This window comes from Ruditapes philippinarum, unplaced genomic scaffold, assembly GCF_026571515.1.
Source record: "Ruditapes philippinarum isolate M1 unplaced genomic scaffold, ASM2657151v2 ctg4244_1_1_1_1, whole genome shotgun sequence".
NCBI classification, from domain to species: domain Eukaryota; kingdom Metazoa; phylum Mollusca; class Bivalvia; order Venerida; family Veneridae; genus Ruditapes; species Ruditapes philippinarum.
This window is the reverse complement of record NW_026854973.1, coordinates 186-13,804: the sequence shown is the minus strand read 5'-3', so window position 1 is coordinate 13,804 and position 13,619 is coordinate 186. Positions and strand designations below refer to the sequence as shown.

The following is a 13,619-nucleotide window of genomic DNA, read 5'->3' as shown; positions in this document are numbered from 1 at the left end:
ATCATGGTCCTCTTGTCTACATTATCTTTACCATTATTTTCATTAAAAACCTTCATTCTAACGCAAGTCTCTTTTAACATTGTTTCAAGTTTTCCATTGATTATAGATGTCTATGTTGTAACCATTCCATGGTTACCATAGTAATAAAAGTGATGTTCAGGTGACAAAAAGTTGTGTTGTTATTTTGAAGCAGTTTCACAAAAATGATCTTTTTGTGTTAAAAAATTATAACACAAAGTTTGTTAAAAACTGAATTTTTGGCCGGGTTGCACTGGTGCAAACCCGGGTTATAGTATGGTGAATGTTGGGCGGCGGGCGGGCATCCGGGCGGTGGGCTGGCGGGGAAAAAACTTTCGTAACAGTTTTCTCAGCAACTACTTATTACAGCCTTTTGATATTTGGTATACAGCATCAATTTATGGTCCCATACTGTGGGATTCGATTTCAGGTCTGTCGCTCATCTACTTCCTGTTTGCTAACCTACTTAAATTTTCAGCATTAATGGTCAATAGTAGGAAATTTTCGTAACAGTTTTCTCAGCAACTACGTAACACAGCCTTTTGATATTTGGTATACTGTGAGGCTGAGCATCAACACATGGTCCCATACTGTTGGATTCGATTTCAGGTCTGTCGCTCATCCACTTCCTGTTTGCTGACCTAGTTAAATTTTCAACAATTATGGTCAATGGTAGGAAATTTTCGTAACAGTTTTCTCAGCAACTACTTATCACAGCCTCTTGATATTTAGCATACAGCATTGACACATGGTCCCATACTGTGGGATTCGATTTCAAGTCTGCAGCTCATCCACTTCCTGTTCACATTTATGGTCACTGGTAGGAAATTTTCATAACATTTTTCTCAGAAACTACTAATCACAGCCTCTTGATATTTGGCATACAGCATTGACACATGGTCCCATACTGTGGGATTCGATTTTAGGTGTGTAGCTCATCCACTTCCTGTATACCCTACTGAATTAAATTTTCGACATTAATGGGTCAATGGAAATTTTTTTTCGTAACATCACAGCCTCATGATATTTGGTGTACAAATGCAACCCGGCCTTTTCTGTCTTTGACCCATTTTTCTTTAATTTATTTGTAAAAACTTGCTTTAAAGGGACTCCACTTAGGTTTTTTGACATGACGGGACTGAAAATATTTTCCCGCAATTTGTGCACCAATTGATATAGGTCTTTACCAATAACTTGTGTGCAAATTTTTAGCTCATTCCATCACCCTGTTTTTTTTTCCAGAATAATCTTTTCTGTTGTGAAAATAACTGAAATATGAAAAATGTTGCAAAGCTTTTCACTTAAATCCTGCTAAGAATTGCACACTAAATCAATTTTGAATTTAAATATGAGTGTTTTCTATGATTTTTTTTCATTATATTTTAGTGCTTCACTTGATATTTGTAAGGTTTTCAAATTTTGTATTTTTATTCTTTTGGACCTCAGTGGAGTTCCTTTAAAAAGACTTCATCCAAATTCATTTCTCTTTTTGCTCAAACTTAAAAAACATTATATACATGTATGGTATAGAAAACTTAATAATTGCTTTCTATGTACTGATTATCTGATTTGCTTTTTGAACAACTTCTCATAATTGTATAAGCTTACATAATGAACATAAGTGGTTGCAATTGTTTCCTTACATGTTTAAGAATAAGTTAACCTTCAAAACATTGATTAACGTTATTGATCTTTTTTTGTGTAAAAGTAAAGAAATTTAAGAATTATTATTTCTGTTACTTTTCTATCTAGAATCTAAATATTTGCTACTTGAATGTGAATTTTTGTGGGCTGTCTAATAATCTATGACTGCTAAATTATAAACCCTTACCCTTCTTGACTCAGAAGTATTATCAGCCTTTGCAGTCAGTTTAGAGCTGGGGTCAGCCTGCACATAGGTATATAAATAACACATAGGTTTGCGAGAGTATTTACTCCAAGGGATAATATTTTTGCTGTTAACTCACCAGCCTATGTGTTATTAATATTTATTACCCCTCCCCACCAACAAGAAATATTTCAACTGACTTTACAATGTATTAGGACACTTACTTATCAGGTTTCTATAGTTTTTAATTTTACTGTAAAAAAATATAAACTATGGAACAGTCCAAAAATACAAGGGTGTAAAAATACAGTATTATCTTGGATGCTCTGTGATGATGATGATGATGATATAGTATTGGCTAAGTAACATGAAATTTTCCTTTTGTTATCCCCTATAATTGATAATGAACCATTTAAAATGTGGAAGCTTGACAAGTCTATTCAAGAAATTCAGCTGGTTGATTTATCAGTATTTCACACTTTGTATTGATCAAGTCATTAGATATATATATATATTGATATCACCTATTCCTACCCCTATTTTTTAAGAGAAAAAAAATTCTTTGGGCATTGTTACTGTACTGTGTACAGATTTTCTTTAATCAGAATATAGGGACATCATATAATTCTCGTGTTTTATGAGATTATTTGATTTTCCTTGTAGTAAATCTTTCTAAATATCTTCTTGAGCTTAAGCTAGAAACATGTGGTAATATACCAGTAATTAATGCCTTTCTCATGAACTAACTAGCATAAGTCATTTCGCTGCGTACTGTATTATAATCAAGACAGACTTTGTACTACTTCTAGGATGGCTATCTGAAATTGTTGCATTGATTTTGATCTTCAATGTACAGACAAATCAACATAAAGCAAAACATATAAGAATACAAAACTGGAGCAGCTCAGAAAAACAAAATGTTTATTGTGAAACACTGTCACGACTCGTATGACAATTTATACAAGGCCTTGGAAACTTAACTTAGTTAAATAAATGGAATCATTTATTTGCATTGGTATAAATAGGTAAACGTTCTTTTTTTTTAATGAGTACAAATATTTGAGATTTTTTTTTTTTTCTCCGAGAATCTTTTTTTAATGAAATATGATATGACAGGTTTTTACGATATGATATTTCAGGTACACGATGTGATATTCAGGCGAGGTATTGACATGTTTTAACGAGATAATGACCGGCCGCTGATGTTTTATAATGGAGGATGAAGAAGATGATAATGTCTTTGAAGAAAAACCTTGTGTTAGCAGGTAAGAAATTATTAACCTATTTCGAGAATTTTTCTCGAGAATTTTTTTTCTGCATTAAGCACTATTATGATGTTCTTTAGAACTTTTATTAATGATTTATTTATGAAGTAAAACAAGAAAGTAAGAGCTGTGACTGTAACTAAAATACAATGTATTTTTCAAAGAAATATCATGAGTTCATGACTTAAGCCAAGACTTAAGTATTGACATAGTAATTGTATAAGACCTATCTGCATGATTTGAATACATGCATTCATAAGAAAAATGCATAGAAAACATGAACTTTCTTCTCCAGGTTTTCAAGAGTATTTTCATTATTCATGTAAATGAAAAACAAAATGTTGACAAATAGCAGTCAAGAACTTTTTTTTTTTAATTTCTAGAAACTGTTTTTTTTCTAACTGAAGTCTGACATGTTAGAACAATTATTATGCATATACATGTAATTGAAAAACCATGTGAAAACAAATAAATGTTTTTGAAAGAACTCTAGTCAATGCCAAAGTACACACAGTATGATATTAGAATTTTGTTTTAAATATGATGAGCGTGAATAATTTACCCGAAGAACATTAAATATCTGAAATTGACTTGTCTATCGGTTATAATGGACTCAAACAATCACCATGATAAGAGATAAATTCAAAGTGTGTACTGACTGAATAGCGAACAGTGCAGACCATGATCATATGGTACAAATGTGCTTCCCATGGACAGATTCCAGACTAATAACATGTTTGAAAAAATTCAGATCATTTGTTAGCTGCATTTTCCAAAATAAATATTCTGAAAGTGAAAAATGACCCAAAATTGATTCACTCATACATGGCTAAAATTAGCATAAAAATTTTCAATTTATTTCTGAGTACATTTCTTAAGTATTTTTGGCATTATCTGTTTTATTAGTGCCCAAGCTGATCTATGTCAGAAAATCAAATTTTATGTTTTTAGACTTTTAGACCGCAGTCAGGGGTTCCTTTAATATACGGTATTTATATATAATTATATAATGCGAGAGTTAACATAGTTTTAAGACATTTAGGGAAATTTGAATTTAACTACATGTATGTGTTAATTTATGATGTAAAAATGTGATAATAGACCTGTATGATATATTATCACCAAAGTCCATCACCTGTCGTAAGAATATACATGTATCAGTTTGATTGAATGTCATTTGAAAATAAATCAAAGTACAACATTCAGGGACATTTGAATTTAACTATGTCAAAGTATGGTCTTTTATCACACACCCGTGCCACTCTGTGACTCCGTAAAAGTGGTATTGCACGGCCATGCATATATTTTGATGTGACGTCATTGCCCTATACAAACATAGTGTAAAGACGGGCTAGATTTTAGCGTTACACTTTAGGCACGTCAATGAAAAAATGATTCTTTTCCACTTTATTTAACCCTTTACCCCATATATACGCGAAACAACGCACTTTCGACCCCCCCCCCCCCCCTTTTTAGGCCTCAAAGAGTGAAAAATGTCCTATTTGGGCCCCAAACACATGTTTTCGTTTGAGAAATGTTGCTAAAAAAATTGAGCACTTTTTCGGCGCCGCCTCCTATCCAAAAGATACATCAGGGGGTTGCCAGAAGGGGGATGTGCCCCCTTCTGTTAGGGGGGTTTGAAGGGGGGCGGAGTCCCCCTCATCGCCAAGAAAATTTTGGACTTGTGAGAGGCTAAAAATGACCCCAGGTCGATCATAATGTAACGTGTAACCAACGCTGAAAAGCCTTTGACTCTATCTCAATCCCTTGAGAAGTTGCAGCACTTTGAAATAAATTTTGATGGAAAAAATCGAAGCAAAATAGTGATTTTGGGCAATTTTGAGATGCCCCCTCGTTGCCATAGTAACAGGAAATTTAAGACTGAGCATGTCGTTACAAAGGCAATGGTCCAGTCAACATTTGTGCCAAGTTTGATTAGTATTGAAGCATTTTTCATAGTTTCATAGCAGTTTGAACTTGTAACAGGAGGCTTTTCAGTGAAAACGGCCATTTTTCACAATATGCTCATGGGGGAAAGGGTTAAAACTTTATTTAGTCTTTATTTTGTGTATATGATAAATATATATATATATATATATATATATATAAATATATATTGGTGTAGGTTACTGAACTTGCCAGAAGCTAGCATAATATATTTTCATCTTGTTCAATAAATTCAGTATTGAACTTAAACGATTTATGCTCCCCAGAAACAATTTGTAAGAAAGTTATAGTTACATAATTATAGTCATGCTTTTCTTGTGTATAAATTTTGGTTCAGCTTTAAAGGGTCACAAATGTTTGGTAAATACCATGTAAGGCTTGCAATAATTATGCATGGTCCTCACGTATGGTCCTTAACCTTCAAGGAGCATGCATCGCCTTTAGCCATATGTCTTGTCTATGTATAAAAGCGGACAATGAAGCACATGGTCTAAGTGTGCTTAATAGATTATTGACCGTTATAAAAATATAATTGTTTCAGGTTGTCACGTAAGGTTGGAGAGAAGTTACGACGTGACCGTTTAAACAGTTTGATCACCCAGCTAGCCGAGGAGATCCCAATTATCAAATACGCTCATCGTCGGCTCGACAAGTCGGCTATACTTCGTCTCACAGTCAGCTACATGAAACTGCATCTAGGTAATATTTGTTGAATAGATATTGGCAATATGTGAGATTTTCTTAAAAAATTTCTTGATTTAATCGTAAATCCTATCCTGGTATTTTAAATAAGAAAAAAATATGAGCCCTTTACAAATCTGGATAATGCACTATTCATAACATCCTAATTGTAGCAACTGATTCTGCCCATGTGACCACTGCATATCAAAATCAGCAGTCAAAGTGTGCCATATGGCATGATAGCATGGTCTGTGCTGCCCAATAGTTACAGGACTGGCAAACCGGTCCAATTTGTTGGAGTTTACATTTGAAGGTCTGGGCAAGTAAAATTCTGCAATCTCATTGGCTATTATAGTTGACCCATCTTTTTATTTTTAAAATGCTTGAAGTTATACATGTAAAGGTACATGAGGTGTTTCTTCACCAATTAAGCTCGAAAGTTGGTATTATACATTATGACATGTGCCATATCAATGTGACTAACCATTCCAAGAAAAAAAGAAAAATATATAGTATTGGATACTTAATTTTGTACAATTTCGATCTGAAAATCTTTTAGTTCAAAAATGGGGGTTGGTGAGGGGGCGGGGAATTTAGTTGGGTAAACAATAAAGAGTTTGATACACATCTTATGAACTATTATCACTATAATTATAATAACTATGATTACAGAATGCTGTTTATTCTCAGGCTTAAAGAGAAAGACACTTGGACATAATGTGAGTCTCCACCCAAACCGATTGATGCATTGGCTTAAAAAGGTATTTCTGCACTTACGCCATGTACCTTAAATTATAACTTATTCAAGTTATGACTAAAAAATGAAGAAAAATGAAAAAAAAAACAGTCTTATCATGCTATGATATTGAAATTTTTTTGAAAAAAAAAGACTCGTTAACATGTCTTTCAACAAAATTGATTAATCATGATATGATTTCTTGCTGTTCAATCTGGGATTTGAACTTAGTTTTACCTACCCTCCTTATAAAACCGGGGAGTGGCCATAGGACCTTAAAGCAACCTTTAGATTTTTTAAAGGTTAAATTATGTTGTTTTTAGATAAATCGTTCCATAATACATTTGTAATTGTCAAATCAAAAGAATTAAGGTGGAAAATGAAATATGCCTACGATAAAATACATAATCAGTAAGGAAACCCCTCAATACCTCTACTCTACTGGTTGTCTCTCTGTTATTAAATTAGTAAAAGCAGATGATTTGTTTTTTTGCTCTTCTTTTCTTAGGAACAAAAGTCATTGATGTGCTATAACATAGCTCTCAGAGGGCTATTTTGCTGAAGGCTTTAAAGTGATATGATGTTCTTTTCCAAGATAAAAATTACCGAAATACTTAGTTTGAAACAAAACAGAATTGACTTTTTTCAACAGAAAATGAAAGCTGAGGGCCGCTTTAACTGTGATAGTATCCTCACCTTCCATTTTATTTCCATGAATATTAATTTTATAGTATCAAAATACATGTATTTATTTTCAGAATAACAGTTACGTTAGTTTATGTTTTTATTACTCACAGGTGACTGATGATACATTATTGATTATAACAGAGACGGGGGCTATAGTATATGTATCCCCTAAAATCTTCGACATCCTTGGTTTCTATCAGGTAAAACAAAGTATTTATTACCCATTTCATGAAAAAAAATCTTAAAAAAAACCCATAAATTACTTTAATGCTTTAATACTTTATTTCAGTCATAAATATTTAATTATACCCCCACCACAAAATGTGGGGGGGGGCTATAATGGATTCGCTTTGTCACGTCGGTCGGTCCGTCCGTCGGTCGGTCCGTCCGTCTCCATTTTCGTGTCCGCTCTATAACTCCTATACCAATTGAAGGATTTTCTTCAAACTTGGCTCAAATGTTCACCTCAACAAGGGGATGTGCAGAACCCATATTGCCCATGTGTCAGGTCAAGGTCAAGGTCACAATTGAAGGTCAAATATCAAATACTATCAAATATTACACAGTATGTCGTGTCCGCTCTGTAAGTCCTACACTTCTTGAAAGATTTTCTTCAAACTTGGCTCAAATGTTCACCTCAACCAGGGGATGTGCAGAACCCATGTCGCCCATGTGTCAGCTCAAGGTCAAGGTCACAATTGAAGGTCAAATATCAAACAATTAAATATTACACAGTATGTCGTGTCCGCTCTGTAAGTCCTACACTACTTGAAAGATTTTCTTCCAACTTGGCTCAAATGTTCACCTCAACAAGGGGATGTGCAGAACCCATGTTGCCCATGTGCAAGCTCAAGGTCAAGGTCACAATTGAAGGTCAAATAATAAACAATCAAATATTACACAGTATGTTGTGTCCGCTCTGTAAGTCCTACACTAATTGAAAGATTTTCTTCAAACATGGCTCAAATATTCACCTCAACAAGGGGATGTGCAGAATTCATGTTGCCCATGTGTCAGCTCAAGGTCAAGGTCACAATTGAAGGTCAAATATCAAACAATCTAGTATTACACAGTATGTCATGTCCGCTCTGTAAGTCCTACACTAATTGAAAGATTTTCTTCAATCTTGGCTCAAATGTTCATCTCAACCAGGGGATGTGCAGAACTTATGTCACTCTTTTGCTGGCTTAAGGTCAAGGTCACACTTTAAGGTCAAAAATTGACTTAGAAAATATTCTTAAATTTTAACATTTATTTGAATATTTCTAAATCTAGAAAAGGTATTTGCTTGAAACTTAAAATATTTTTGAAGGGTCACAATTTCGATATGCTGTTCGTTCAAGTTTCATAACTCTGTATTGCATTTTACCAAAGTTATGCCCCTTTTTAAGTCTTCAAATTTACATACAATCAAATATTAGACAATATGTTGTGTCCACTCTATAAATCCTATTCTAATGGAAGAATTTACTTCAACTTTTACTCAAATTTTCACCTCAACAAGGTTATGTGCAGAATCCATGTCACCTTTGTGCCGGCTAAAGGTCAAGGTCACACTTGAAAGTCAAAAATTGACTTAGAAAATGTTCTTAAATTTTAACATGTACTTGAATAATTCTGAAACTAGCGCAGGCATTTGCTTGAAACTTAAAAGATATTTGAGATGTGGCAAATATGATATGCAGGTCAAGTTTCATTACTATGTATTGCATTTTGACAAAGTTATGCCCCTTTTTAAGTCTTCAAATTTACATACAACCAATACTAGACAATATATTGTGTCTACTCTATAAATTCTATACTAATGGAAGGATTTTCTTCAAACTTTACTCAAATGTTCAACCAAACTGGGTGATGTGCAAAACCCATCTTACTCTTGTGCCAGATTAAGGCCAAGGCCACACTTAAAGGTCAAAAATTGACTTATAAATAAAATGTTTAATACATTGGGAAAATGAAAGGTTATTTGTACCTGTTTCGAACATGATTTGATAATATATATTTATACTATTACCTGAACAATTAGTCTTTTTTCACCAGAGATAATTTCTTTTTATGTATTTGTGCCACATAAGTTATTCCCTTAACCACCTTTCCAGGTGGTCTTCTGTCAAGGACATTGGTGGGGGTATGAATCGCATTCAGCGATAGTTCTAGTTTTATCTAAAGATACTTTATTTAACCCTTCCACTACTTGAATCAAAAGTGACTAGTATTCACCCATATTTTTGAGAATTCACCCCTATTGGAAGGGGGAAAATTTAACATAGACAAAGAAAGAAAAAGATCAAGAAATGTAATAAATTCTTACTTTTCAATAAAAATCACCCCCCCTGTTTTTTCAAATCCTAGAATAGACACTGCCAGTATTGAGCCAGGCCATCCTGCACAAGCATTTAAGTTAACAAGGCCATAAAAGCTGTTCTGTAATGTTGGCTGACCAATATAAGTGTTTCATCCTTAAATATCCCCAAAACTGACAATAGAAAGTTCCAAAATGGACGCTGGACAAGAAATTCAGCAAGTAGAGGGTGAAAAGCCCGGCCCAGGGACTAATGGATCTGCCATGATCTCTGAAACCATTTACATTTTATAGATTCATATCAGGGCCAAGTGCATTTTTACTGTTGCCTTAAAAAAGCTTTGTATACTATTTTGCCTACAAAGGTTTTTTCATTTATCATATCCAATGGAGAAAAAATAACAGACGCCTATACATGTAGTCCCTAACTAATGTTATTGGCAGTTTAAGACGGTGTTTTTCTTCTTTGGTATAGTGATAAAATCACAAGGCGTGTTGGAACTTATATTCTTGCATATCAGAGAGGATTATATACCAGTGCTTAACCCTGTCTTACACCCCGCCATGTAAGACAAGTTTGCTTTAAATGATGTCATTTGTGCGACCTTTTATGAATGAATTGCGTTCTTAGCATGACGTCATTTTACCGTTACAAATGAAGTAACTGTTGTAAGTTCATACCCTTCTATAAGAAAAATGCACATAAAAGTTTAATAATTTCTGTTTTGAAAATAATTGACATGCGATACGAAAGAAAAAGAATCATACACCGGCTGTCAGTAAAGATGGGAATATCTAGCTTTCAGGTAACTGTTTAGTGGAAACCCTCGAGCTATTTTTTCCTGTCTACACTGGCAGGAAGTGTAAGATTGTCATATATGGTTATTGTAAATATGGCCAAAGCCATTTTAAATGTGGATAGCCAATAAATTTTGAATGTTTTGTTATAACGTACAATCAGTCAGGTGACAGAACTTATTTTGGAAATATTTTCACTTATATAATATATGTAACTTTTCTTTCTCTAAGAACTGTTTATTGTCTATCTTACCCTTCTGAGTTTGCATGAAAACAAAATAGAAATATGTGTAAAAGTTTCACACTGATATCTTCATACAAACATGTGTACCCACAGTATGCAAGGTGCTTGAAATTAGGGATTCAATATTTCAAAGACATATAGGAACTGGGGACAAGGAAAAGGATATTTTCTTCAATGCTTAAAAGACACCATAATTATTTTTTAAAGTTTTTGTCAAATGATTTTTACTTATCTACACTTGAAAAATGCAAAAATAGTTATTTGAATTACTACAATTGTCTAGATCAGTATTATAGACCATTCAAACAAGTTGCCTCAATAACAAGTTTTATACATTGATTAAATAACTGATTATCTGTTCATGTATTTAATCCAGTGTTTACATAATTTATTTTCAATAATTACACGATTGAAGTTTATTTCGAAATATTTCGAATGGCAAGTAAATTTAAGTATTTACATAATGAGTTTGCATTTATAATTATTGATGTGTATAAAATAATTAGATTTTTCATTAAGATCTGGTATAACTAGGGTATCTTAGCTCAATATTTTTTAAAATAGATTAGCTTACCGGTATTTGAAAGTATTGAGATCATTTTTATATTCGATTGCAAAGTTTTTTTTCTATTCAGCTGCACAAAACAGTGTTAATGTATTCTACTTTTCTGGTTCTTGAAGTGTTAGATAGAAAAGACCCACCACTATAAAGAACACTGAGATATATTCAGAATAGATACTTTTTTCCATTGTTTTATGCAACAGTGAAGAATAATCATATGATCATAACTCTGACCCAGATTCTACCTATGCAAACTGTGCAGACCAAGTTTAGTGCTGTTTAGTCCTGGTTTGCACTGTTTGCTTCTGAGACGGTACATTTTTTTGAAAATTTCCCTAAAAATGATAAATGATTATGTCCAAAATAAGAGATGCAAGAGTCCATTTAAGAAACTTAACAGGTTAAGGGTGAAATACTTGAACTCCAAGCAATGATGATGATATATACCTGTGCCACCTGTATAAAACCATGCCAGCTTGTATTTCCACTCACCATACTATTGACAGCTCAATATTAGTATATCTCAAACTTCCAATGGAGGTTTTGGGAATTCCGGACATATTCAAAATAATTCTAGACTCATATTCTGCTGAATTTAGGAAATGGACTCTTCCAACTTCCATTTTTGGGACTGTTCATTGTCAATGTTGGGGAAAGTGAGATGAAAATATAAAGTTAGTCAGCTAACAGTATAGTAGCACAGAAGTCCAGAATGTCCTGGTTGAGAAGGCTTTAGTCACTTTCAGTGCAAGCTTGTAAAGGTTATATATCACTTTTGATTCATATCTGGATTCATATTCTTTTTGAAAATGTCCCCCTAATTAATATCAGATAAAATTTTCTCAAACATAAGAAAAAAACTATCAATTACAAAATTTTTATATATTAAATAACAAATGTGTTTTATGTGTTTTTACAACAGACTGACATGGTGGGGTATAACATCAAGCGTTTCATTCATCCAGATGACATCAACATGTTTATGAGCCAGTTTTTTGCCCCTACAGATGTATCATTACAATCAGCATTCTCTAGAATCCCACAAGATAATATATCTACAAAACTAGATCATAGTAAGTTACAGAAAAAGTTCATAAAATTTGGCAAAGAATTTATCTTCCATTTTCTTGTAACATGAAGTAAATTACAATTTGTAAAATGTGATACATATAAATGCAATACTTGTATGATTAAACATAGAATAGATCAAGACTTTATTTTTGTTTGTTTGGGTTAAATGTTGCACCGACACTGAAAGGTCATAACAATGGGGACTTTTCTCTGGCTGTATTGGTGGAGGAAGTCCTCAGATGTCCCTCTGATGCATTATTTGAGGCACAAACAGGCACCTGAGAAGAACCACCTAATGTGTCGCAAGCTAGCTGGATAGCTTCCTCACATGAAAGAATGCAAAGTCCCTTGCAGGATTTGAACCCACAATTGTGAGGGACAAGTGGTTTGAAGTCAACAACCTTAATCACTCGGCCACATATACCCTGAAAGTCATTATAACTCATGAAATTCCTCTCCTTAGTAATGCAGTTTTAATGTTTGCTCTGAAGTAAGTTTGCTAAATACATACTTGTTTCAGATCAAGTGATAAATTCAGCATCGAATTCCTTCTGTGTACGAATGGTGCGGGCATCAAGACGTAAACAGATTGGGGAAAAAGTCAAAGAATATGAAACTGTATGTGTGAAAGCTCACTGTGATAATAGCATTACATTAGATGATGGTCAAAGTTCAGGTATGTGATTTTATAGCTCAACTGTTTGAAGAATCTTGACGTTGTCTTACTCACTCCTGCATAATTGGAGCATGTGAGCAATACTTGAATAATATTTTATATACCCCCACAATTGTTGGCTGGGTTTCTCACACTTGACAACAATTTTTTTAGTGATTTGTTATTTTGTCTGATACTTAACACTTTCAATGTGATAATTTCTTGTATTACAGACAAATTCACTTTAATATTGGGTAATCTTGAGATTTTTATATTTTATGTAGGCTGACTGATGACTTTATTCAAGAAAATTATGAAAAGATGCATGTAAAATATAAAATGTAGTAGTATATACATACTGGTATATTGGTATATACGTGTATGTTTTAATTTATTTACTATAGTTGATGAAAGATGGATGGTGGCACTGTTAAAGCCCTTCAGCTCTGAGCCAATCAGGGAAGTGGAGGTGAAAATTTCAGAGTTTATGAAAAATAATGAATGGGCAACCATGCATGACTTAGATGGAAGAATCACTGCAAGTGACCAAAGGTATGACTTTTCTGAATTTTCCTTCCAAAATAAAAAGAAAAATAAGCATATATTTCCATTAAGAATTGATTTTAGTAGATCTTCTAAGCATAATTAAATTAGTGAAAATTTCATCAGTTGTTTAAAATCTTGCAGTATAAAATTGATTTTCAAAATGTTACTTGACACAATTTTTAATTTTTATAACCTTCTTGGACATGCCTGGGGACATGTTGCCTTCACTGTTATTCCTTTCCCTCATGAGCATATTGTGAAAAATGGCCGTTGTCACTG

The 13,619-nt window shown here is 33.4% G+C and overlaps 1 protein-coding gene across 1 annotated transcript in view; it reads left to right on the top strand.

Moving 5' to 3' along the window:
- The window catches only part of LOC132741656 (hypoxia-inducible factor 1-alpha-like), a gene marked incomplete at its 3' end in the record, with an annotated part of 39,025 nt that extends 25,679 nt beyond the window's left edge, over positions 1–13,346 (top strand). The window contains 7 exon segments of the mRNA XM_060729876.1: positions 2,986–3,111; positions 5,600–5,757; positions 6,430–6,500; positions 7,273–7,362; positions 11,991–12,141; positions 12,660–12,815; positions 13,199–13,346. Coding sequence (XP_060585859.1) covers positions 3,059–3,111; positions 5,600–5,757; positions 6,430–6,500; positions 7,273–7,362; positions 11,991–12,141; positions 12,660–12,815; positions 13,199–13,346 — 827 coding nt within the window.
- Between the last annotated feature and the right edge of the window lie 273 nt (positions 13,347–13,619).